Source organism: Tympanuchus pallidicinctus, unplaced genomic scaffold, assembly GCF_026119805.1.
Source record: "Tympanuchus pallidicinctus isolate F22 unplaced genomic scaffold, pur_lepc_1.0 scaffold1, whole genome shotgun sequence".
Classification (NCBI taxonomy): domain Eukaryota; kingdom Metazoa; phylum Chordata; class Aves; order Galliformes; family Phasianidae; genus Tympanuchus; species Tympanuchus pallidicinctus.
The window spans coordinates 70,457,828-70,481,170 of record NW_026294618.1 but is presented as its reverse complement, the minus strand read 5'-3'; the positions used below and the strand labels follow the sequence as shown (position 1 = coordinate 70,481,170).

General features: G+C 37.1%; 1 protein-coding gene across 3 annotated transcripts in view; it reads right to left on the bottom strand.

The window, feature by feature from the left end:
• The window catches only part of DISC1 (DISC1 scaffold protein), a 278,866-nt gene that overhangs the window by 154,514 nt on the left and 101,009 nt on the right, over positions 1-23,343 (bottom strand). For all 3 annotated transcript variants that reach the window (XR_008204742.1, XM_052675558.1, XM_052675567.1), the window contains exon 9: positions 20,611-20,799. Coding sequence is in view for 2 of the 3 variants with exons in the window: in XM_052675558.1 (XP_052531518.1) it covers positions 20,611-20,799 (189 nt within the window). In the remaining variant the exon portion in view is untranslated. The remainder of the gene's footprint in view (positions 1-20,610; positions 20,800-23,343) is intronic.

Here is a 23,343-nt window from a genome sequence, read left to right as displayed (position 1 = left end):
AATAGGAATAGACCTAAAATATCATCCAGTCCAATCATCCACTATCACCAACAGTTCTCACTAAACCATGTCCCTCAACACAAAATCCAAACATTCCTTGAACACCTCTAGTGTCGGTGACTCCACCACCCTGGGCAGTCCATTCCAGTGCCTGACTACTCTTTCAGAAAAGTAGTATTTCCTAACGTCCAGCCTAAATCTCCCTGGTGCAGCTTGAAGCTATTCCCTCTAGTTCTATCACTAGTTACATGAGAGAAGAGACCAACCTCTATCTCACTACAACCTCTAAGGTAGTTATAGAGAGCAATAAGGTTGCCCCTGAGTCTCCTCTTCTCCAGACTGAACAATCCCAGCTCCTTCAGCCACTCCTCATAATGCCTGTGCTCCAGACCCCTCACCAGCTTTCATTTCACCTTCTAAAGTTGACAACCCATTCAAACCCAATTCCTTCATTTCACACTGACACCAGAAATGCCCACTGCCTTTACATAAATCCAAAGCCAAGTGCTCAGCTTGTTACATTGTAAGTAAGGGTTGATTTTTTTCTTAAAGTGACTTTCAAAAATTCTTTTCAGTCATGCTCACATCAAAACTATTTGACATAAAAATATGGAGCCCCCAACACAAGAAGGATATGGAGTTGTTGGAGCAGGTCAAGAGGGCCATGAAGATGATCAGAGGTCTGGATTGTCTCCGTTATGGGGAGAGAATGAGAGAGTTGGTGTTCTTCAGCCTGGAGAAGGCTGTGAGGCCACCTTATAGCAGCCTTCCAGAACCTGAAGGGGATCTACAGGAAAGCTGGTGAGAGACTTTTTATAAGAACATGTGGATACAGGATGAGGGAAATGGTTTTAAATTGGAAGACGGTAGCTTTAGACTAGATATTAGGAAAATATTCTTCACTGTGAGTGTGGTGAGAAATTGGAACAGGTTACCTAGAGAGGGTGTGAACACCCTTCTCCCCTAGAAGTGATCAAAGCCTGGCTGAACGGGGCTTTGAGCAACTTGGTATAGTGGGAGCGTCCATGCTACAGCAGGGGGTTGGAACTAGGTGATCTTAAAGGTCCCTTCCAACCCAAACCTATTAGAATCATAATTCTATGTTTCTGTGATACACAAGAACAAACCTTGATTTCTAGAACGCTGGCAGAAATCTTCCTGCTTGTCACAAGTCCATAACTACACCACCAGAAACACTTTACTGAAGCATTTATTTTCCTTGGGAAAAGCAAGTTAGAGACAGCCAAATCTGTAGAAGCAAATTCTGAAAAACAAACAGCTTTTCATAGTATTGCTGCATTGATACCTGCACTCTGAACAGATAAAATAGTTTGGACACAGTCAAAGGTTTGAATGCACCTTTTCCAGTAGCCACATGCAATTATTCAAATTTGGCTTTATATTCCTGACCTTGTCCAGTCCCAAATTATGCTAGACTCACTACCACACAGCAGGGTAGGCATTTTGGGCACATTTGGTTAGTTGCATGTGTGCATGTACACCAAACTTGCCATGGACTTTCAAGAACAACTGTTTCAATTACTTCCTTTCCACCTAGATCACTTCCCTGTATGGAAGGCATAGATATGTTCCCAGCATACGTCAAACAAATTGTACAGATCAAAACATGAAATTGTAGTCAAAACTTGACAGATAAAAGACTTGATGAGTTGTCTTTCTTGTACACAAGGACTTCTCATGTCATGTTAACAAATCTGTGCAAATACCAACTCCTGACATTGGGTTCAAAACACTTTGGGTCCAAAGGACATTGCTGATCCAGACCTGCCAACCATTTTGAAATTCTCTTCCACAATAATTCTAAGCATTACTGAGCTATGACAACTTAGCTTTCAACAGCTGTTCTCATTTTTTCCTTAATTATCATATTAATTGTGCATATAAAGGGTTCAGGAACCTGCATTCACCAAAACTGTTCAAGTTCATCTTATACTAGGTATACTACTTGAAGAACAAAAAGAAAGAAGCCCAACAGCAAAGTAAGAGGCAGGTTTTCTTGGCTCTCATACGTTAGAATCAGTAATATGAACACATTTAAAATAAAAATAAAATAGTAGGAAAAATCATCATCTCAGTAAGGCCAATCACGAAATTCATATTTTCCTGTTATTTTGAGCAAATGACTAAGTGATAGCAGTGAAAGGAAAATGGCTGCATAACTCAACGTATCATATTCTGAAACAGTAATTCATCCACAACATTTGTATTGATCCTAACAGATAATAATATCCCCCCTTAAAACACATTTCATCTCATTTTTACTCCACTCTTCAAGAGAGTTTTATAAATTTTTCAACCAGTCTAACAGGGCTTTTAGCTACACATACATGTTCTGCAATTATGTTGAGCTTCATAAATAGTCAGGCAGTGCACGTTAAGTAAAAAGAATCCTGTTTCCTTCCACCATCTCCCCCCCACTTTTTTTTTTTTTTAACATGTTCTTTCATTCTGTATTTCCTTCATATATTTTATGTTGGCAAATTATTAATATTTTTTAGTTTCCCTCTTGATACAGGTCCTGATATTTTTAGCCCATAATCACTGAGTTCTAGTTTAAACTGGAGGACAACACGTTAAGTTTTATAGATATGATTTTGACATTATATTGAAAGGTCCCATTACATATGCTTATCAAGATATCAATAACATTCATGAAAACTACAATTGCATTTATAGCAGATTCTAAAATAAAAAGTCTGTATTTAGGTAGTCGAGAGAGATACTTGGGGACTATTAAAAATCATTAACAATGCACATCATCTTAACAGACTACAAAACACAGGAGTCAAAATCTCCTATTGTACACATCAAGATATGAGCATTCATTCTCACCATTAAAGCATATCCCCTTCTGTCACTATTCCAATTAAATCCTGACTTGAATTCTTTTTTAGGCTTCTCTGCAAGTACCATGCTTATAAGACAGTATTAGTTCTCACGTGCTATTTCCACCAAGGTGTAAAAGATTATGAGATACACTGAACAGCTGAACTACCTATTTGTGCGCTTAGGAAAATGAATAGCAATCAATAATTCATTTTATATGGACTACCAGCAACTGAAATTTTTCCACAAGCAGATGCATCTCAGAGCAAAACAGAAATCAAGGTAGAGAGGGGCTTGCCCTTTGTTATCAGTTACTTCAAGCATCTAATTGCCCTACTGAAACTAAGCATAGTTGCCACAGTCAAAAAACTCAATGATAAGTTCATATCCACAAATAACAATAGAAAATTTCCACTTTCCTATCTCTATTGGTAAAACTCAGCGTAGTTTTGTATAATGGCTACACAGAAAAAAATCCACTGCACTAACATACTCCCTTGTTTCCTCCTTTTGCTCATATTTGAAGAGATTCATCTACTATGAAAACAGCAAAAATTATGCAGCCCAATCACACATTGCCATATAGACACTGTAAAATTTGGCTTCATTACATTGTACAGCATCTTCAGTGTTGATCACGGATAATAAATCAGTTTCAGAGAAGCATTCTGATGTACTGAAGTTTGGTCAGACAATGCCCAGACTTGTCTGGTCTTCAGAAACATAATTCCCTTGAAGTGTCTGTTTTTAAGCAAAGAACACGGCCCTATCCACTCCAGGAAATCTGGTTCACAGGCAAGGTGGGTCAGGGGCTCAGTGTGACCTTGCTATTCCTCCACCACCCCATTCTGTGAAGAGATTGGTGTCCAAGATCGCTCTGAAACAAGTCAAACATGGACCTGTTCAAGAATATTTCACTTCCCAACCCTCTGCATTTGCCATCTGTTTTGCATCTTTTGCTTTAGGAAATGTTAGTCAGAAATCAGACGCCTCATCAAAACATTCTGTGATGCTCCAACAAACCAAAAGACTTAGCAGAAGTTTTACAACTTTTTTCCTATTACACATTCTGTACTGAAACTTTGTAGTACTTTTTTTGAACCGTTATAAAGGAAATGCAGAATATCATTATTCTGTTATGCAGCAGAAGTAGAACAAAATACAAATGTGTCAATGTTCCATGTATAGCTCCAATTATCATTTTTAGAGATTATTATTAGCGTGATCAACAAGATTCGGCTAGACCCATCATTTTAGCAGTACACATGAAGTCTGTGAGTATGCTTACTTGTCACATTTACCCACTGAACTGTATCAGTTGGTCTTTTCCTCTTTTGGAATTAACTCAGCCTATGAAAAACCTGAATGACACTGAGTTCATGTTTCCACTACGTGAAACAGCTGCAGGTCTTTCACACTGCACTATTCCTTTAAAAATTTACCATTCAAAAAGGGGCTGACATAATATCCTAATTTTAAATGGTTATTTTTTCCGTTACAATCTCACGTGTTTTGAATACTGCACTAGGGCATAATAGAGTGTGAATAAGTAATGAAAGATAAAGAAGTGAATTTCAATAAAAAATCCCCTATTACCATTCTTAATTCTTATCTGTTGTTAAGACGACAGCCATCTGGAATATTATAGCAAGATGGGTATTCTAGAACAACCCAGAGAGAACAAAGTATAATTCAAAACCAAGAAAAACATTCTTAAATCAGGCTTTAGGAGGACGTTTTGCTATTAAAAAGTAGTGCAATTGCATTGATCTATCTTATTTTGGCCCACCCTGCGCTGGTATCTATTCTGTTGACGAGGAGCCTAAATAAGGTTGTGCAAAGATGCTCCCTTTGGAAGCTGTCCCGCTGGCCCCAGGCAGCCACGTCTGTTGCGACAACATCGCCCTCTCGTGCTGCGAGGACAGCAAAGGAGCCTCCCAGCCTCTGAAGGCTGTCATTACTTTAATTGCAGATTAATTACAGCTCTTCACCAAGGTCAAAAGGAACACTCAGAGGCAGCATAAAGGGTATCATGCAGAAAATACATAATGTTAAAAAGCCTTTTTTAATGCTAGATGTGAAATTTTAGCCTTCATAACAGAGATTGCTTCTTGTGTTGAAAAACTGTCCAGTAAGGCATCTCTCTTTAGTACAAAAATAGTGACCTTTCAGCTCACAGCAAACAGAATTCAGTGAGGCTTTTCTCTAAATCAGTTCATTCTTGAAAATACCTTTTATTGAAAACAATTCTTCTCCAAATGAGACTGGCCAATGCTGTTATCCTACCTGTAATTATATTTATGTTATATTTGTGAGAACATTAAACTTTTAGATGGATCCAATTCAGAAGTAATGGAAACAGCAGTGCAGTGTGGCTGCTCAGTGCAAGAGATAAATCATATAAATTGCATAATTACAACTTCCCATGGCTCCAGAGACAATTTGTGCTAGGAAAAGCAGTGAATGATAAAGTGAGATGACTTTTATAGTATCCAGGAAAAGAAAGATCAAGAATAGTCATCAGGACACAGAGGTGATAGCACAGTCCCTTCTCCAGAGCATGTTCAACAACTTTCTCCAGCTGAATGCTGTGCTCCAGAGAAGAGGGACCAACAACACCCCCCCACCCTCCTCACCCCCAGCCATGTCTCTGCCCTGCAGGCCAGGAGACCCAGATGAGGGAGTTTCTCACACTGAGATAGCACCCTAGCCTCCAGATCACTGATCTCCTACCTCTTCATTAAGAATAAATAAAGGAATAAATAAATTCACTTGGTTACTTACCCAGAAGAATTTCTTCCAAACTACAATCCTGTCTTCAAATGTCATCTTGGTTTTGATGAGAACCCTTTTCTCCTTTTAAACTATTCCCTCAAGGCATTGTTTTTTCTCTTCAATTTCCAGTTCATTAGACAAAATGATAAACAAATTATTTGCAGTAGCCAAATCACAACTGCCCTCTCAGAAATGGAGAATCAGCCCCTTTCTTTTTCTTCCTTACTGGACTGATTTTCTACACTTGCATTAAACCTGGGCCTGTATCGTGCCCTGACAGCATAGGGAAGCATTTCATCAGTGCTCTCTGTTAATGAAGACCACTGCTTTGGGAAGCTGAGATGAATCTAAGATTTCCAACAGGTGGCACAAGGTAAATAGTAATACAAGATCTGGAATAAGGCCAGCGATACTTAGTTAAGCTGGCATAGTTGATGATATAGTCTCTATTGCATGCTACAGCAGTTTAACTCAAAGCTAGTTTCTCTCTTCTAGCAATTTGCACCTGTTTTCCAAGCAATTTACAGCGCACATACCTACTCTGCTGTTAAAACTTCTTACAGTAAATCAGATTTTCCTGTGTTTGTTAAAGCAATAACTCACATCAAAGGAGGAAGCAAGAACATATTTCAGTCTAATAAAATCAACTTTATCTTTAGTTCAAATAATGTCTTATTCAAACCTACATACAAGACTATCAGTACATAGAGGGAGCCTTGCCAAAGATGGGAAGAGTTAAAGAGTTTGCTGCCACTTGCACATAGTGAGCAAAAATAAAGAAAATAATGTGTGAAGAAATCAATCATCTACAATACAAGTGGGGAACAAAAGCTAAATGAGTTTTGCCTGTGCTAATGACCTTTGACTATAAGATTATGATAACTCTTTCTACCCAAATTCTTATATGGTTATTTTTGGGCAGCAACTCTTATTACTGCGCTTATTACTTTATAACATAAAAAGCAGACAATACTCACAGTTAAACTTTTCCCTAAAGAATCTCTACTTCCTAAATCTCAGTGTTCTTCATTAAACAATTTTTAAGTAGGTTGTTTCCAGAAACACATCTCCTTGCCTTTTTCAACTTCAAAGCTAACATAATTTACAGAAACAACTCGGGTATACAATTTTGTCACAAGCTCTGTTGCTCAGTAGCAAAACACCATAGAGAAAATAAAGAAAGAGAATAATTCCATAGCCACGTCAGCTTGAGCTTACTGAGGCTTAACATAGCAGAAATACTCCTCTGTGGGATAATCACATTGTGCCTCACAAGCTTAGTACTTCATCACAGCCCAACGTGGGCCTTTTTCAACTGAAAGAACAGATGGCAACTTGGAAAACACTGCTGAAAGAAACACGTTTGTAATGTGTAATGGTACAACTATGGCAGAGCTACCAAGCCACAAATGCTTTGAACACCACATTGAACAGGGATAATAAGCATGGTAAGGAAATAAGCAGCTTCATGATAAGGAAACCATACAACAGAGTATGTTCATCCACGACCAGTGCTGGATTGTCTCTAGTCCAGTTACTGCTTACAAGAACAAATCACTCTGTAGAATAGGAAAGCAATATTTTAAGTGAAAGCACTTCAACAGGGCACCCTTCTAACTCTGGGACAGGGAAGAGACCTGGCAGAATAAAATATTACTCAACTTGTCTACCAATGGAACAGATGTGTTTATTTCCACCACTATAACAGTACATTGCTGGTGACTGCACGGAGTAAAATACAGTCTAAAGAAATTTAGTGGGTGTAGTGGAATTCCAAGGTCACAGCCTGAACCAATGGGTGAGCTACATGAGTGCCTGGACCAGGCATGGGGGTGGTCTAGAACCACCCCTTCTGTGTCGGTGATATTTCTCGTGACATCTGAGTCTGCGTGGGTCCCCTTTCCCCCCATACTTCTCTGTTGCAGCATGATGGTACAAATGGGGGAGGTCACATTCCTCAGCTTATCCCTTTCTCCAAACTGTTACCAGGAGGGATGAGTTAATTCTTCTTCGATATCTTTTCCTATAGCACCTATTTCTCAAATAAAGGATTTGTCATTGCCTTCGTTTGCTCTACAGTGGGCTAAAAAGAAGGCCTGTACTCAAGAGAAAGGCACAGAAATATCTGCCTGTTTGGCTTACTCTCTTACACTAGTAGGCTGGAGAAATACTTGTCAAGTATTGATCATTTTAGTGCTATCTGTAGACTAATTAGCAAGTCCCCAAATTATGCAAGTTGAAAGAAGAATCTTTCTGTAACTTAAGTTTACTGCATACAGTTTGCAACTAGGAAGCAGCTTGTTTTGTTTTCTAAAAAAACAATAATATTAGGCATCAGATGTGGAAAGCACAGTTGAACTGGGGAAAATAACTTGATAAAAATAATAAACAGAATAGAAAATGAAGTTAGAACCAAAAGCCTGTCTGTGCAGCTTACTTCAGGAACCATTTGCAGCAGAAGAAAAAGAAAAGAGCTATCCGAAATAGGAGAATTTGTTTGCACAAGCAAGATACAAATAGAAAGATCCCAGAAAATCCAAAAGATGTGAAACAAAAAGGAGAGAAAATTAAATAATAAAATGAACTGTACATGTCAACTGGACTGTGAAATGATGAAGGATTACAATCACAGAATCACAGAATGGCCAGGATTGGAAGGGACCTCAAGGATCATGAATCTCCAACCTCGCCACCACGGGCGGGGCCACCAATCTCCATACCTAATTGGTAGACCAGGCTGCCCAGGGCCCCATCCAACCTGGCCTTGAACACTTCCAGGGACAGGGCATTCACAACCTCTCTGGGCAGCCTGTTCCAGCACCTCACCACTCTTTCTGTAAAGAATTTGCCCCTGACGTCCATTCTAAATCTCCTCTCCCTCAACTTGAAACCATTTCCCCTTGTCCTGCTGTTATCAACCCTTTCAAAGAGTTGATTCCCCTCCTGTTTGTAGGCTCCCTTTAGTACTGAAAGGCTGCACTGAGATCACCCTGCAGCCTTCTTTTCTCTAGGCTGAACAAGCCCAGCTTCCTCAGCCTGTCTTCGTAGGGAGGTGTTCCAGTCCCCTGATCGTCTTTGTGGCTCTTGTGACCCTCTCCATCAGCTCTCTGTCTTTCTTGTACTGGGGGCTCCAGACGTGGACACAGTACTCCAGATGGGGCCTCACAAGAGCAGAGTAGAGGGGGACAATCACCTCCCTGTCCCTGCTGATCACCATTCTTCTGATGGAGCCCTGGATACCATTTGATTTCCGAGGTGCAAGAGCACACTGCTGGCTCATGTTATGTTTTTCATCCACCTGGGCAATGAAGGTGAGCATACAAATAAGATGAGAAGAGCAATTAAAAATAAGTTATTAACATAATACTCAGATTTTAGAGGCTAAAATGCTTTTTTTCCTGCTGTAAAGATGCATGGCATTTATTAAAGATAGAGTATTAAAATACACGTTTCACAGAATGCTTAGAAAGAACACACAAAACAAACATAGGAATGCTGAAGATGACAGACTCCAGGGGTTCAGAACTTTCAAAACAACTCCCAAAACCCAAAAGACTTCTAGAAGATACAGAATTTCTTACTTCTTTATATTCCTTGGGAAGGCACAAAAGACGCCTGGTACCCTACTTCAGGGAATGCTATAGAAACAGAACTAACAGTTCAGCATTTCAGAGTTGTGAAAAAGTATTTTAACTCAGGAAAGATCTTGGTGCCCTCATACTGTACTCTGCAGAACCGTGATTACATCTTCCATTTAGACCAGCAAATACTGGTTTTCAAGGTCAGGCAGACAGCTTGTAAGATGCTATGCACTTTTACAGTGTTCTGTGTTTTCCTGCAGTCTCCATTTCCCTAACCAATCCACTCACACGCTATGTAAGTGACCTCAGCAGGGGTCACCATGAGAGGAAAAACGCAAGCAGCATAAGAATGAGATAACACCTACACACTGTGCCTTTGAGGAATTAGAGAAGTGATAGAAGTCTTGTACATGGCAGCTTCAAGAATAAATAACTCAGGTAGAGATAGAGACTGATCTTGGGGCATTGTGTACTGCTCTGGAAAAGGTGTGAAATTGTGTTCTGTGTAATTAGGAGTTCTGATGAACTGGACTTCAATATTTTAATAAGCCAGACAAAATAAACCATGCAAAGACTGGGGGAGAAAAAATCATCAGAAGTTGGTAAATTAAAAATGAAAGAAAAAAGGGAGAAGGAAGAGAACAAGAAGTACCTGCAGAATACAGTGAATTGATAGAAAATGTTACTAACGTTCTGCATTGGATACCATTCATCTTGAAAAATCTGGAGTTATCCAGTTATCATTATACTGATAATACAATAATTCCAGAAAGCAAGTTTAATAGAGCATATTGTATTCACCTATGCTGGCTATCCACAAAACATGGATTTAATCCAGTTGGAATTAGGTATATATATATATATATTTATATATATATATATATTTTCACACTGTTCTTTTATATATAAATTTTATATATATATATAAATTATATATATATATAAAAGAACAGTGTGAAAATTTGCAACAATTTTTGAAGAACTCTGACAAACTAATTGTTTTCCATTAAAAGATGGACTCATTTTAAAACTGAAGTTGTCAGCTCCAATTGCTAGCCATCAGAAGTAATCACTTATATTTTCATCTACAATCATAAAAATCTTCCCATTAAGTTTGAGCAGGCAGTTGCAGACTTCCATCAAATGATCTCAGTCTTCTGTTTATTGAACTGAGTAGACACACTAAGCACTTTGGGCCGCCTCCCAAACTTTTAATCTCCTGTGACTCCCCTATAAATTCTCTTTAATTTTTGAAAATATCGTCTTCATTCTATCACTGAATGCCAGCTAAGACAATCAGAAAGTCACAGAGATACAAAGAAACAAAGTCCTGAAATAGCTCTTTGTGAGAATCAAGTGGCTTGAAGTTCACTGATCTAAAACAATCACATTTTAGCTTAAAGACTACAAAATAAAACAGGTTTATTCAATAGGAGAGGCCTTCCAACTGCAAGACGTATTATTTTTTTTATGACAAAACTGAAATATTTTCTAATTATAATAATTTCTGACTGTTTTGCTCTTTTCTACATGGACAGAAACAGAACCTGCATCCAGGTAGCTCAGATGGATGCTGTAAATTCTGATGCAGCATGACACCTGAGGTAAAAGACTCAACTCTGAAGAAACTGGAGGCAAGCCTTTGACTGATATCAATTGTACCAGAATTTCTGATTCCATGTATTTTCAAAATTATCTTTCAAATCCATATTTCAATATCAAGATTACAATAGATCAGCAATTCTTGCTTTTTTTCCCTTCAGAACTTAACATTTTTCAAAGATCCTTAATGTCAAATCCACAAGGTAGGTGGTTGGTGCCTATTTGCTTTTTTGAGGCATTGAACATAGATAACTCTTCCCTATACAATGTTTTAGAATACAGACACTGGGAGGAAAGGAAGAACAGCAGAGAAAAATGTTACCAGTACTGCTAATCTAGTTATAGGATTATTTGCACAGAAATACACATATATTCAGCCTGTCATTTCCAGCTCATGTTAATTATATTTCAATGCACCTCACATGATAAGAGGTATAATCCAGGCAAAAGCATGTAGAGGTTGTAGTCCAATTTATACAATATGTCTTCCAGCTGATAATTCGAACAGGTAATGAACTGTTTAATCTTATGCAGCCTGACAAACACTGTTTATCTTTACTCAAGCTTTCAACATGCACATCAAACCAAACATATCTTTTGCAAATATGACTGAATCTTCTTTTCAGTTAGCTTCATTTGTAGTTTTAATTATATTCCGCCTACAACAATATTTTTATATAAAGAAATAAAGCAGAGTTTGAACACAACTGGGAAAATGTAAATTCTTTAGAATATCCAGTTAAATGCATTGCTTACACGAAGAATTAACTGGTTTCTGTATTCTTAGTCTATCAGCTGTAACTTGACATGTAATCAGAAATAATACTACTCACTTGGCACCTCCTGTGCAACACAGGTTCTGTGTAATTATACGTGGCAAAATTCCTGGTCTCATACTACAGGCTGTTACTATAACCTCCTGTGCTTAAGCGTTGAGCCCATGGACCACAGATTTCACAATGTAATGGCAGAAGCAGCAGTCACTACCTCCACTCTTTATCATGGAACCACATCGGAAACCAACTGAACCACAAGCAAGCACATTCTGTTCCTGCACCAGGAAAACAGAAATCAAACCTGATGGATGCAGTACTCCGGCTCTATATCTCTTGACTCTAGATATTAGCGATTCCTTGCTTTTCTCTTTTACCTCAGATTATATCTTCAAGGACAGAGGCAGGAATAAAATTCTTGGATGAAAAATTTCAATTCCTGAACAGGAGATACAGGGCTCTCCATTGAGTAGTAAGGCTTACATTACCTCACAGTAATTAGTTAGGATTTAGTAGAAGTATATTTAAAAAAAAAAAAAAAAAACACAAAAAACAAAGCAAGCATAAAAACAAGAAATACAAATATATGTCCTCTTGGAATAATACTGGGAACAAATAATCTCTGCATCACTTTTATATCTTAGTAAAAGCTGAGAATTGGTCAAGTTTTGTTTTTTGTTTTTTGCTTTTTTACTGTATAGCATGCTTTAGAATAATACGTGCATGTAGCATCAAAATAATTTTGGGGACAAAGCCAGCTGTTCTGTAAAGGATTACAATTTCAATATTTCTATTATATTTTTAATCAAAATCATACCTCCTCCATCTTTCAGGGAATATTTTCCACCATTCCAGTTTGGGTTTTATTTCTATTTATCTATGTATATAAATTCTGCAGCATGCTTAGAACCCTGTATGATTAAAGTAATGCTGTACAGCAGATAGTTATTTCACTCTTTTTAAACATGTGAGCATTAAGCAAGAAGTCAGACAAGGATGATATCATTCTAGAATATCATAATAGAAGATTTCATTTACCTTGTACTTTCACTACAGTATTTGCAAACTTCCCAAAGAAATCCTTGAAACAGTAACAATAAGAACAAAACAGAAAAGAAAGACTAATCTTTATCTGACAATCACTAAGAACAAAAACTGGGAAACTAAATGTATTTCATAAGAGTGACACCTTGAATACCATTCCAATGGAATGACATCCCAGGGGTTTCTTTTGCTTAGATATTCATACTCTTAGATGCTGCACTTGACTAATGCCAATCTATTTCAAAACAAAGATGAAAAGTATCAGAAAATTATCAAACTTTCCATGTAGTCACTGACATGAATTTACCACCAACATAAGCAAGTATAAATCTTTAGATTTATGCACAAATTGCATATATTAATGAAGGCATGGAATCAGATTTGCGCAGTATCTCAAGGATACCATGAACGCTCGTAAATGAAAACTTTGGGGTGAAATGTTGGTGTGCCAAGACCTTTTTATTCAAAATATATCCTAAAAGCACATCTGTAGCTAAAAAGATAAACAACACTTTAATTCTCTGTTTCTGCCATGGTGTAATCCTTTTTCAGGCCATCAATTTTACATCAGTGATCTCAAATGATCTAAAACAACATTTTATCTTTAACAGAAAAAAAAAAAAAAAATAAAGAAAAAGAAAGAAAAGAAAAAGCAAAAATCCAAAGCATAAACTGAATGTAAAATGCTGTACTATTTTCATATTCAATCTGCAGGCTGCTTAAACTAATGGAAGAATGACTGCCTGACTGGTTTCACTGAAGTGCTGCTTGAAAACAAACTGACACAGTCCCTTAAGTATTCTATCCATCTCCATACCCATGCTCAAAAGAAAGTAAATGAGGCTTAGCCTCGGCTGGGATAGAATTGGTTTTTTTCATAGTGTTTGGTATCATGTTACGTTTAGGTTCTAAGATAAAAACAATGTTGATGACACACTGATGCTTATATAGCTCCTGCTAAGCAGTGCTGTACGGAGCCAAGGCCATTTTCAGCAAAGGGCCCAAGGAGTTGTGAGAGAACAGAACTAGGACAGCTGACTTACACTGGTCAAAGGGATGTTCAATACCTCATGACATCAAGAGAAAGGAGTTTTGAAGGGGGTGGGAGATTGTCTCACTCTCTTCTGCTGCTTGGAGCTAGCTGGTCTTCGATTAGGAAGTGGTGAGCAATTGCTTGTCCACTACTTATTATATATGTTCATATATACATGTTGTAATAACCATTATTTTCTTATCTATCTTAATAAGTAACTTTTATCTCAACTCAAGAGTTCTATTTTGTTTTTTTTCTCCCCAGTTCTCCCTCTCATCACATTGGGAAACGAACAATTGTGATGCTGTGTTAAACCACAAAATAGGCCAAATACACTATAGAATGAATTTTTGGGAACAGAAAATACCATTCCACATTAACATAACATGAGCAATGTCAACAGTGCAAGAAAACGTAACGAATTCCTGATCAAGACACTGAGAATCAAAACTGAAATGAACAGTACAAAATAAAGAACCCTGTCTTTATACTTGTAATCTGTCAGTGTTTCAGGATAAACTCAATGATATAAGACTCATTTTGTAACCCCATCCAACATGTTCTGACCAAACACACGCAGGCAATATCTGCACAAAACAAGAAGATAAACAGAAACCAAATTGTGAAAGTTCAAATCTGAGCCCCTCAGAATCTTAGGAAGATGCAGTTGCAGAACTTTAATCAAATGAAATTGATCAGAACTGGTGACACATACTACTAAAATGACTTCAAATTCCTTCTTCTGTGTTGCTTCAAATTTATTCCAATACAACTTAATCATGCAAAGCAGAACTATGTTAAGAAGTGATAAAAATCTAGAACATGGACGGCAAGCGGGGAATTATTTGTCATTATCCCAAAAGAGCAATACTCTGAGCAACAGCATTTCAGATGCAAAGGAACAAGTCATCAGGCATTCTCTCTCAGAACTTTGCACTTATTTATACACACAGCAGCACATTAAGGTGTGAATGTTGAATGACACAGAGTTGAAAGTTACCTACTCAGTTTCGATTCCTAGCTTCTATTATAGCAGAGGGTTGTTCAGTAGCACTTTACACCATCAAATTACACTTCTGTAATTCTAAAAGAGCCGCTCTAAATTTCTGTGACACTGCAACTTGGAAAACCTTGTCACCTTTATTAATTATCCTACTAAAAGATAATTTGCCATGAAGAGAGACAGCCCAAAACTTCAGACAGGTTCTATTTCTTAAACTCAGTTCTCCACGATCACAGAACCAACACTGGGACATTTCAGGAGTTTCTTTTACGTTATGTAATCAGGTCGTATTGCTGTCTACAAAGAAAATACTGCATGAGTATAACATTTCAGTAAAGTTTACTCCATCATATCTCAGAAGAAAGGAATAAAAGAGACACTAACCTTTCAGCTTCGGTATAGAAATGGCCTGATCAAAAGACTCCTGCAGATACCAGTGGGCTTTGAATTAAGCGACTATGACAGTTCAAGTTGCATTAACACAGTTTTTATGTTTTCTGCATTTAAGCATATAGAACAGTCAGATTCAATTTAATACCCTCACTGAATTCATATAAATGAAAGCCCCATCCTCTAAGTGAAAATAATGAAGTACTTCACATATTCATAAGAACACCACCACACAAGCAGACCTTTACAGTCACAATTATGACTAACACAGTTTACAAGCGACTTAAGCTATATGGTAAAGAAATATGCTAAAACAGACTAGTTTCTGTTCTTTCCAACACTGACAAAAAATTATGTATTAAAAATATATATTTTTTATATTTTGGTTATAGGAAATGCCCAGCAGAACATGTTCTTTATCTACTAAATTATAGACTTAACATTTGTCAAAAAGGTAATTCCGTAACAAAAAACAAAGAAACAACCCTTTAAAACTACTTGAATATTATTTTTCGGAGTACTCACTCAAAAAAAACAAACAAACAAGCAAACACAAATGCAAACACACAACAACCAACTCACATTTTCACTTATTCTATATAGATTTTGTGAAAGCCTGAAATGGAATGAAAACTGTCAGTCCAGACTCGATCCTTAAAGTTGCATAACAATTCGTAACATGGCCTCTACCTACTATTACAGAATTCTAAGTCCAAAGAAAGAATGTAGCTACACTTAATCTGACAGATGATACAAGAAAATGAGAATCATACTCATAATCAATTAAATGCTGATAATATACACAACAGTAGAAGCCTAAGCAAATACATAAATACCAATTTCTCAAATGAAATAGCAAAAAGAGTACCAATGAGCAGAATGCAATTACACATGCTGCATTTGGCAAATACAATCTAAAAAGAGCTCAGAAAGGTTGAGCTTCTCATTTTGTTCATTTCCACATAGTGTTAAACAGCCTACAAGCAGGCTGGCAAGAGCTTTAAGACTTACACCAGAAATTTCTTAGACAATAAAACCCTCAGTGGGAGTGCAGCAATAAAAATAAAAATATCACATTCTAAACAAAATAAAAATAAAGTTGGAGTTATTAAAAAGCGATTATGATGTACACAATAGTCTTTATTTTATATTTCCTTTAGAAATTAATTCAGTATAGAAATTCTACTTAAGATGAATTGGCGAGCATAACCTAGCAATTAGATTGTGAAATACATACATTATTTACCAGGAGACTCTTTCCCTGAAAAATTGGGTAAATGTAGACAGAAGAAGAATTCAGCAAATGAGGTACTAGTGATAATGAGGAAATTGAGACAAGGAGGGTAGATTTCATTTCCAGTCCTAACTTACAAAGGCCAATCAGCACAAGCCAGGATATTTAAGTACAATCCAGCAGTTTGCTGGACAGGGAAGTAATTATGTTTCACGTTTTTGGAGTGTGGTTATGGCTGTTCTGAGCTGTAAAGCAATTATCTTCCTTGCCATAACTGAATCTTTGGACTTTAAAAGGCAGGTTTGGTCAACAGCAAAGTTCTGATAAAAGCACTGGAAATCTTGAATCACCACTCTTAAGCTACAAAAATTTCTGTGGTCTAGAAAAATTCAAAGCTCACATAAACCATCATTTCAAATCTGTTTATGAAAGTGATTAATTCAACTCAAACTAGAATGGCTTGGCTTAGAAGAGACCTCAGGAATCATCAAGCTCCAACACCTCTGACACAGGCAAGACCAACTTCCATATCTAATATTAGACCATAAAACTTGGTTTTAACAAAACTTCAGGTAAAACATCATAACTCCCATTTGTCTGGCTTTCATAACTATAAAACAGCAACAACAGTTAATCCCATTTATAGAAGCTTTCTGATTCCCTCAGAAGAAATTTACTATAGGAAAGGGAAAATCAGTACTATTCATTTTAAAATACAGATCAATATGTTACTTGTTAATGCCTCTACTGTCCAATAAGAAAAACATTTTTGAGCATCTCTAAAATTATGAAAGGATTTTTGTCAAATCTCCTTTATAAGGAGCACTGACAGCTCTCAGCACAGAGAGCCACTGCACTACATCTGCAATATCTTTTATACTTGGGCAGCTGGCAAAAAGTGAGAAAATTCATTAGCATACTAATGATCTGTACTATTTAAAATTCCAGCTCTGATTATTGTGTGATTAAGTCTCTTCCCTTGACGTCTGCTTCCTTATACCTGCATTATTGTGAGAAATCAACAATTAGTAATGAAGTAAAAAAAAAAAACAGGTGACCAATTTATACGCAAGAGAAACATACACACATGTCAGCATTTCCTTTGTTGTTGTTTTCTAATGCTTCCCAGACAAAGTGGTATTATTTTCAGTAGAAGATATCTCCAAAAAGTTTTAAGAAGTTGACAGGCATGTAAGATAACAGTTCAAGTGCCAAATTACACAGGAATAACTATGAGTAGGAATACCTGTGCAGAAGGTTTCAAGACGTTACAAAACAAAGGAGGGGAGTAAATAGAATGTTATTGCCTGAACACAAGAGAAAAGCAAGACTGAGGTGACAACAGATCTTGCCACCTTAACTTCATTTTCAAGAGAAAAACAAAGCATCTTTTTTCTACAGCAAAAGATGTTTAAAACCACTGATGTATTTAAACAAGACCAAAGCCTACAAATAACAGACTAAGAGACATAGAGGTGGTCTCTGTTAACTTGGTGGCCCTGTTAGAGCAGTGAGGTTTGGACCAGCTGGCATCCTTTCCAACTTCAACCATGCCACTATCCTGAGACTAGAACTACTTTCCACGTGTTAATTTCAGTAACCTACTTCTAACTGATAGACAGGCAGCTATCTCATAAGAAGTTGAGCTGGGTCAAAGCACAGCACAACTCTGCACAAGGACAAATCACAAATACATCTCAACTGTGTATCAAGAATCAATCATGCTAGTCTTGCTCATTTTTGCTATTTAAATTAGCATGGTTAATTTTGCCTCAAGTTAACTACGAACTCTGAGCAGAGGGCTAGTAGAAAAGACAAAGGAAAGGGCTGCCAGATCAGGTTGCCAACGGCCCGATCCAACTTGGCCTTGAATGGCTCCAGTGATGGGGCATCCACAGATTCTCTGGGCAACCTGTTCCTGCTTTTCACCACCCTCCAATTAAAGAATTTCTGCCTAATACCTAATCCAAATCTCTCCTCTTTTAGTTTCAATCCATTCTGCCCTTGGTTGTATCATTACTAGACTATGTAAAACATCCATCCCCATCCCTCTTTCAAGTACTGGAAGGCCACAGTGAGATCTCCCCAGAGCCTTCTCTTCTCCAAGCTAAACAAGTCCAACTCCCTCAACCTTTCTTCATAGGAGAGGTGCTCCAGCCCTCACTCAAGTTGTACCTTTCACAGTGCAGAAAAATAAACTCGATTTTCTCCAGTTACTTAAAATAACAAAGAAAATGCCACAGATCACAGCAAAACCGAACATGACACACCATGTATAAAAGCAACATGTATTTCTCAGCATTTGGCAGCTCTCTTTTCACCCTAATGTATCCCATAAGCCCATAAGGGTATGGGCTTCCTCATCCATGATAAAGCCACCATAGGCAGTATTGTGTGGCATTCAACCAAACAAGAGATAGAGAAACAGCTATAGCAACAACCTGGTCAATCATAGTATACTACATCTTTTAATTATGCCAAGGCAATAAAATCCTATTCCAAATTTTCGTGCTTTATTTTCTAAACATAAAAGTACCACACAAAATAGCAACTGGTTCATAAAAGTGGATGTCATTTTTAAGACATAATTTGTTCACATTTTCTAGAGTGTATCAGAATGCTGTTATTCAGTTAAACATGGTGGTACCAATTTCATGCTACCAATTTCAAACCTAGAAGTGTTTCCATATTTTTAAGAAGAAAACAGTTCAGAATACATGCAAGGAGGTCAGGGACAAGAAAATGAGAATATCTTAGATTTCAATTTATGTATCTCTGACCGTTATGTGCTTGGTAGAGTTATGTTACGAAGGAATAAATTTCTCTTTATGCCTACAGAATTATAATAAATTAAAAAACAATCCAAGCAGTAAACATGAAGTGCTTCGCAATTTGTTTTCACTAATTTTAGGACAGTAGAGGTCATACCTAAAGGAAATCTCATTACAGTTACAGAAATGCAAATGGAAAAAAAAATAGAGCCTCTTCAGTGCCAACAATTCTGTTACTTCAGCAATACTCTTGCAGAGGTTTTGTTTGAAATGTTGCTGAAGAAAAACACAAATGAGAAGTGTGTATGTATTAGAGGAGATTTAATTGTCTGAGAAACAAAAGGAGAAACACAATGGACAGATTGGAAAGTCAGAATACTCCCCCCTTCAACTGATTTGCAATTTTAGGTGATGAGGAAACACTGTCTGATGTGTTTTCTTTCTGTGGGTTTGGATGACATGGCTTAGGTAATTACACACTATCAGGAACCAAAAAGATCAAAAAATTGTTTAAACGGCCGTTTAGTTTCTAGCAGAGCAATTTCTAATCTAAGGTGCGTGTGTGTTTATTTTTCTATTTTTCTTTTAAAAACTACAGCCCTGGATGTATTCAGTTGTTTACAAAAACTTTGTTTCTAAGATACATCTGCCTGTCCAATTCCCTATGAAGAGTCTACATGTGCTTCAAAAGCAGACATTCTTTCTCTTCTCAACCAACTTACTGCTCATAAAATTCTGAAAAAGGAAAGAAATTTCAAGTTTCTAAAGCTTCATAATAGCTCTCATATTTATACTTTTCTATTTAGAGGTATCTATAGTAACTATATTTGCAAGTAATAGTTATTCAGCCTATTCATTTAATCAAACAACAAGCCTGTTTTATCTGCCTAACTTCAGGAAGGAGAACAGTAGAAGATAGGGTAATCCAAGACTAATAGTGGCTTTGCTAATTTTGATAATTTGTCAGCAGTTTTCCCAGTAATTACAGAGAATTTTCCCAGTCCATCATAACAGTGCCACCTCAGCACACTGCCCTTGTGTTTGAATTCAAGCTGCATTTGATAAGCTTTAAAACCACTTCAAGCATGAGTTTAAGAAAATAACTCTTTCCTTCAGAACCATGTACCTATCACACCTCATTCATTCAGAGTCATTACCAGAGATTTATTAAATAGGCTGCACTGTTATTACAACCAACACCACCTACTGTCAGCACATAAAAGACTGCATATGTTTTTCTGTATGTGAATTCATGCACATTATCATCATCACTATAATTCTGATGAGATTTAGAAAAAAAAAAAAAGTATTGAGAACTGGGTTAAAACTGAGCTCAAAAAGCAGTATATTGCCAGGATATCCCCTCTCTCCCTGAGCTCACTCTTCCCCAGAGCAAACAGATGAAAGCTTATCTAGCACATTGCTTATCTAAGTTCTGGCCAATCTTTCTACTGAAAATCTGTATGTTTTGTAAATGCATGACGGTTTTATCAAAGCCAGTAGACTTCCAGATGTCTGTGACGGAGCAAAGGCTGTGACAGCCTGTGAACTACTTACCAAAGGCAGTCTCTCCATGTTCAAGCTCTTGCTTCAGTTTGTTGTAATCATCTTTAATTCTCTCTAGTTTCCGGATGTTTCGGGCACTCAAAACTAGAAGCTCACTGAGAAGTCCTTCCAGTTCTTTCTTCTCAGATGTTAATGATCTTATTTCTTCTGTCAGATCATTAGCAGTACCAAAATTACTTCCTGCGTATTTTTGGGGGGTAGCAGGGGGAGGGAGGAAAGAGACAATAAAGGAGACATTTGTAACATCAGTAAGTTACACAGCAAACAAGGAAAATTAAGCAATTATAGTTCCCAACAGCAGTAAGACCAAATTGGGAGAGGACAAATAGGGGGAAATAAAGCAAACCAGTCTTTTTTCAAGTATGTATTATGTTAACAGATTAAAAAAGTCATAACTACAGCAAACCTAAAGTCATAGAAAGTTAAGATTCTTGAATAACACTTATTCCTTAAGCCTACACTTTAGAAAATTCATACTGAAACATACTGATTACTGTGCTGTCACCTGCCAGACCATTTTCATGTTTTGGAGAACACCTCAACTTGTCATACTTCTACAACAGCTGCCATCAATCTGCTGAACTCTGAAATATTCCTTTTTGAGCAAAGAAGCACAGTGCATTTGTTAGGTAGCGAGCAACTGCTGTAAAGAATTTCAAAAGAAAATTCTGAGAGGACATAACTAAAGTCAAGACTCCCTGCTTCTGACTGTCCCTAAGCCTCGGAGGTAGCACAACACCTCAAATGTTGCCTGCTTACCTTGCTCTGGAAATTCCAAAAAGTTTTCAGGCCCTCTGGACAGTGATCCAGAATCAGAAGTTCAATTCCCAACTGGTTTCGAGTACGCACATTAGTAACATCTGCCACTTAACATTTCCCTGCTGGCTAGTTCTCTCAGGACATGGTAGGAAAAACAAGGTGCAAGTACTTATACATATCAGAAGACCACAAATTATGGCTAAATGCTGAGAGTGGCTCCATTCCTCCAGAGCAGAAGAGTGAACAGAAACACTTCCATCAATTAACTTGAAGAAAGTCCTTGAAGAAAGGTATTGATGAAAATTCAAGTAGTCATATGAAGACAGACATACCAAAGAAGATTGCACTTCTCAAAATTTTGGATAAGACTGTATCAAATCACTCAGGTCTAAAGATTAAACCTTGCTAAAACTCCCTTTTTTCCTGTTGTTTATTTAGTCATGAAGATACAACAGTTTCAGCAAACCCTTCCTTGCTTAAATTAATCATTTCTTCTTCAAAACACCCCTAATTCCTGCTCCTCTGACAGTTTGCCAGTTCTATGTTACAAGGAATTATACAATTAAATAATTATAGATTATTTATTTTCCTATTTACAAGTAGTAGGATCTTACTGTTTGCCAGTGCATTTATGAAGAAACAAGAGGGCAAACATATCTTAATGCACACATTTCCAAATGGATGGAACACAGCAGAAGATAAGCATGACCGCCACAAAAAATTGCCAGGAAAAAAAAGTAGATATTCAGATGTTTCTAAGGCAACAAGACAAATAATTAAACAGTGTGCCTTTATTTCTCCTGAACTCATCCCAAGCATCAGTGCACAACAGCCTTAATAAAACATGAAGGCAAGAAATTTTTCATTAGAACCTGGAACTTCTCTTACATTTCAGAAGACAGCAAGGAAAAAGGTATGATATTTTATATGAAAGTTTTATACATATTAAATGGATCTTAATTCCCAGAGGTAAAGTTTATATCAAAACTGAGGCTATGAGGGAATGGCAACAGATACATGCCCAGAAGCCAAACTGCCTGATACAGCTTCTCCTGACAGCAGAGATGTCAAAGTCTGCAGTGAAATTTCAGAAAAGCATATTCAAACTCAGGCAACATAAGTATTATCAGTGAGCTTCTGACCTCAATCACAGCAACCAAAATAACTGTTTTCTAAATGCCATAAGAAGGTTGATTTAAAAATTAATGCACAACCCCTAGCTGCTAGCATTAAAAGACATGCCCTCCTGGGATTTTTAAGAGACAAAGTCAATTTGGATGCTGTAGAAATAATCTTCAGACATGTTAAAATATTTTATTCTGCTTACTTACATGAAAATGTTAAAATTCTTCTTTTGGTAAAATAATTATATTTCATCTGAACAAAAGTGAACATAAGTGAACAAAAAACCTGATACTTTATCAAGCACTCAAAGTTGTGTTTTACATAGCCATACCACTGGGAGAACAAGTTGGCTGATATCAAATGAAAAAGTTAGTCATAGCTCTTAGAATCATAAAGTTTGGAAAAGACCTCTAAGATCATCTAGTCCAACCACAAACCCATCCCCATCATGTCCACTAACCATATCCTTCAGTGTCCCATCCACACATTTCTTGAACAACTCCAGGAACAGTAGCATCATCACCTCCCTGATCAGCCTGTTTCAATGTAACGCAAGGATTTCCTTTCCAGGAACCACATGGAATTGGGATTATAATAAAATTCAAAATTATTCACTTTTGCTTGGAAAAACTCATATTTCTATGAGCATCGTTCATCTCCCTATCCCTACAGACAATAAGATCAGCTAAACTCCACTGGCTTGATGAGAGCACAAAAAACACCAGCCAAATTAAGCAAAACACTGGAAAAATTGAAAAATGAAGAAGTATATCCAGGAAAAAAGTAGCCATATAATTCTTTCTATTCATTGTGAAACTAAATTGCATCCAACATTTAACT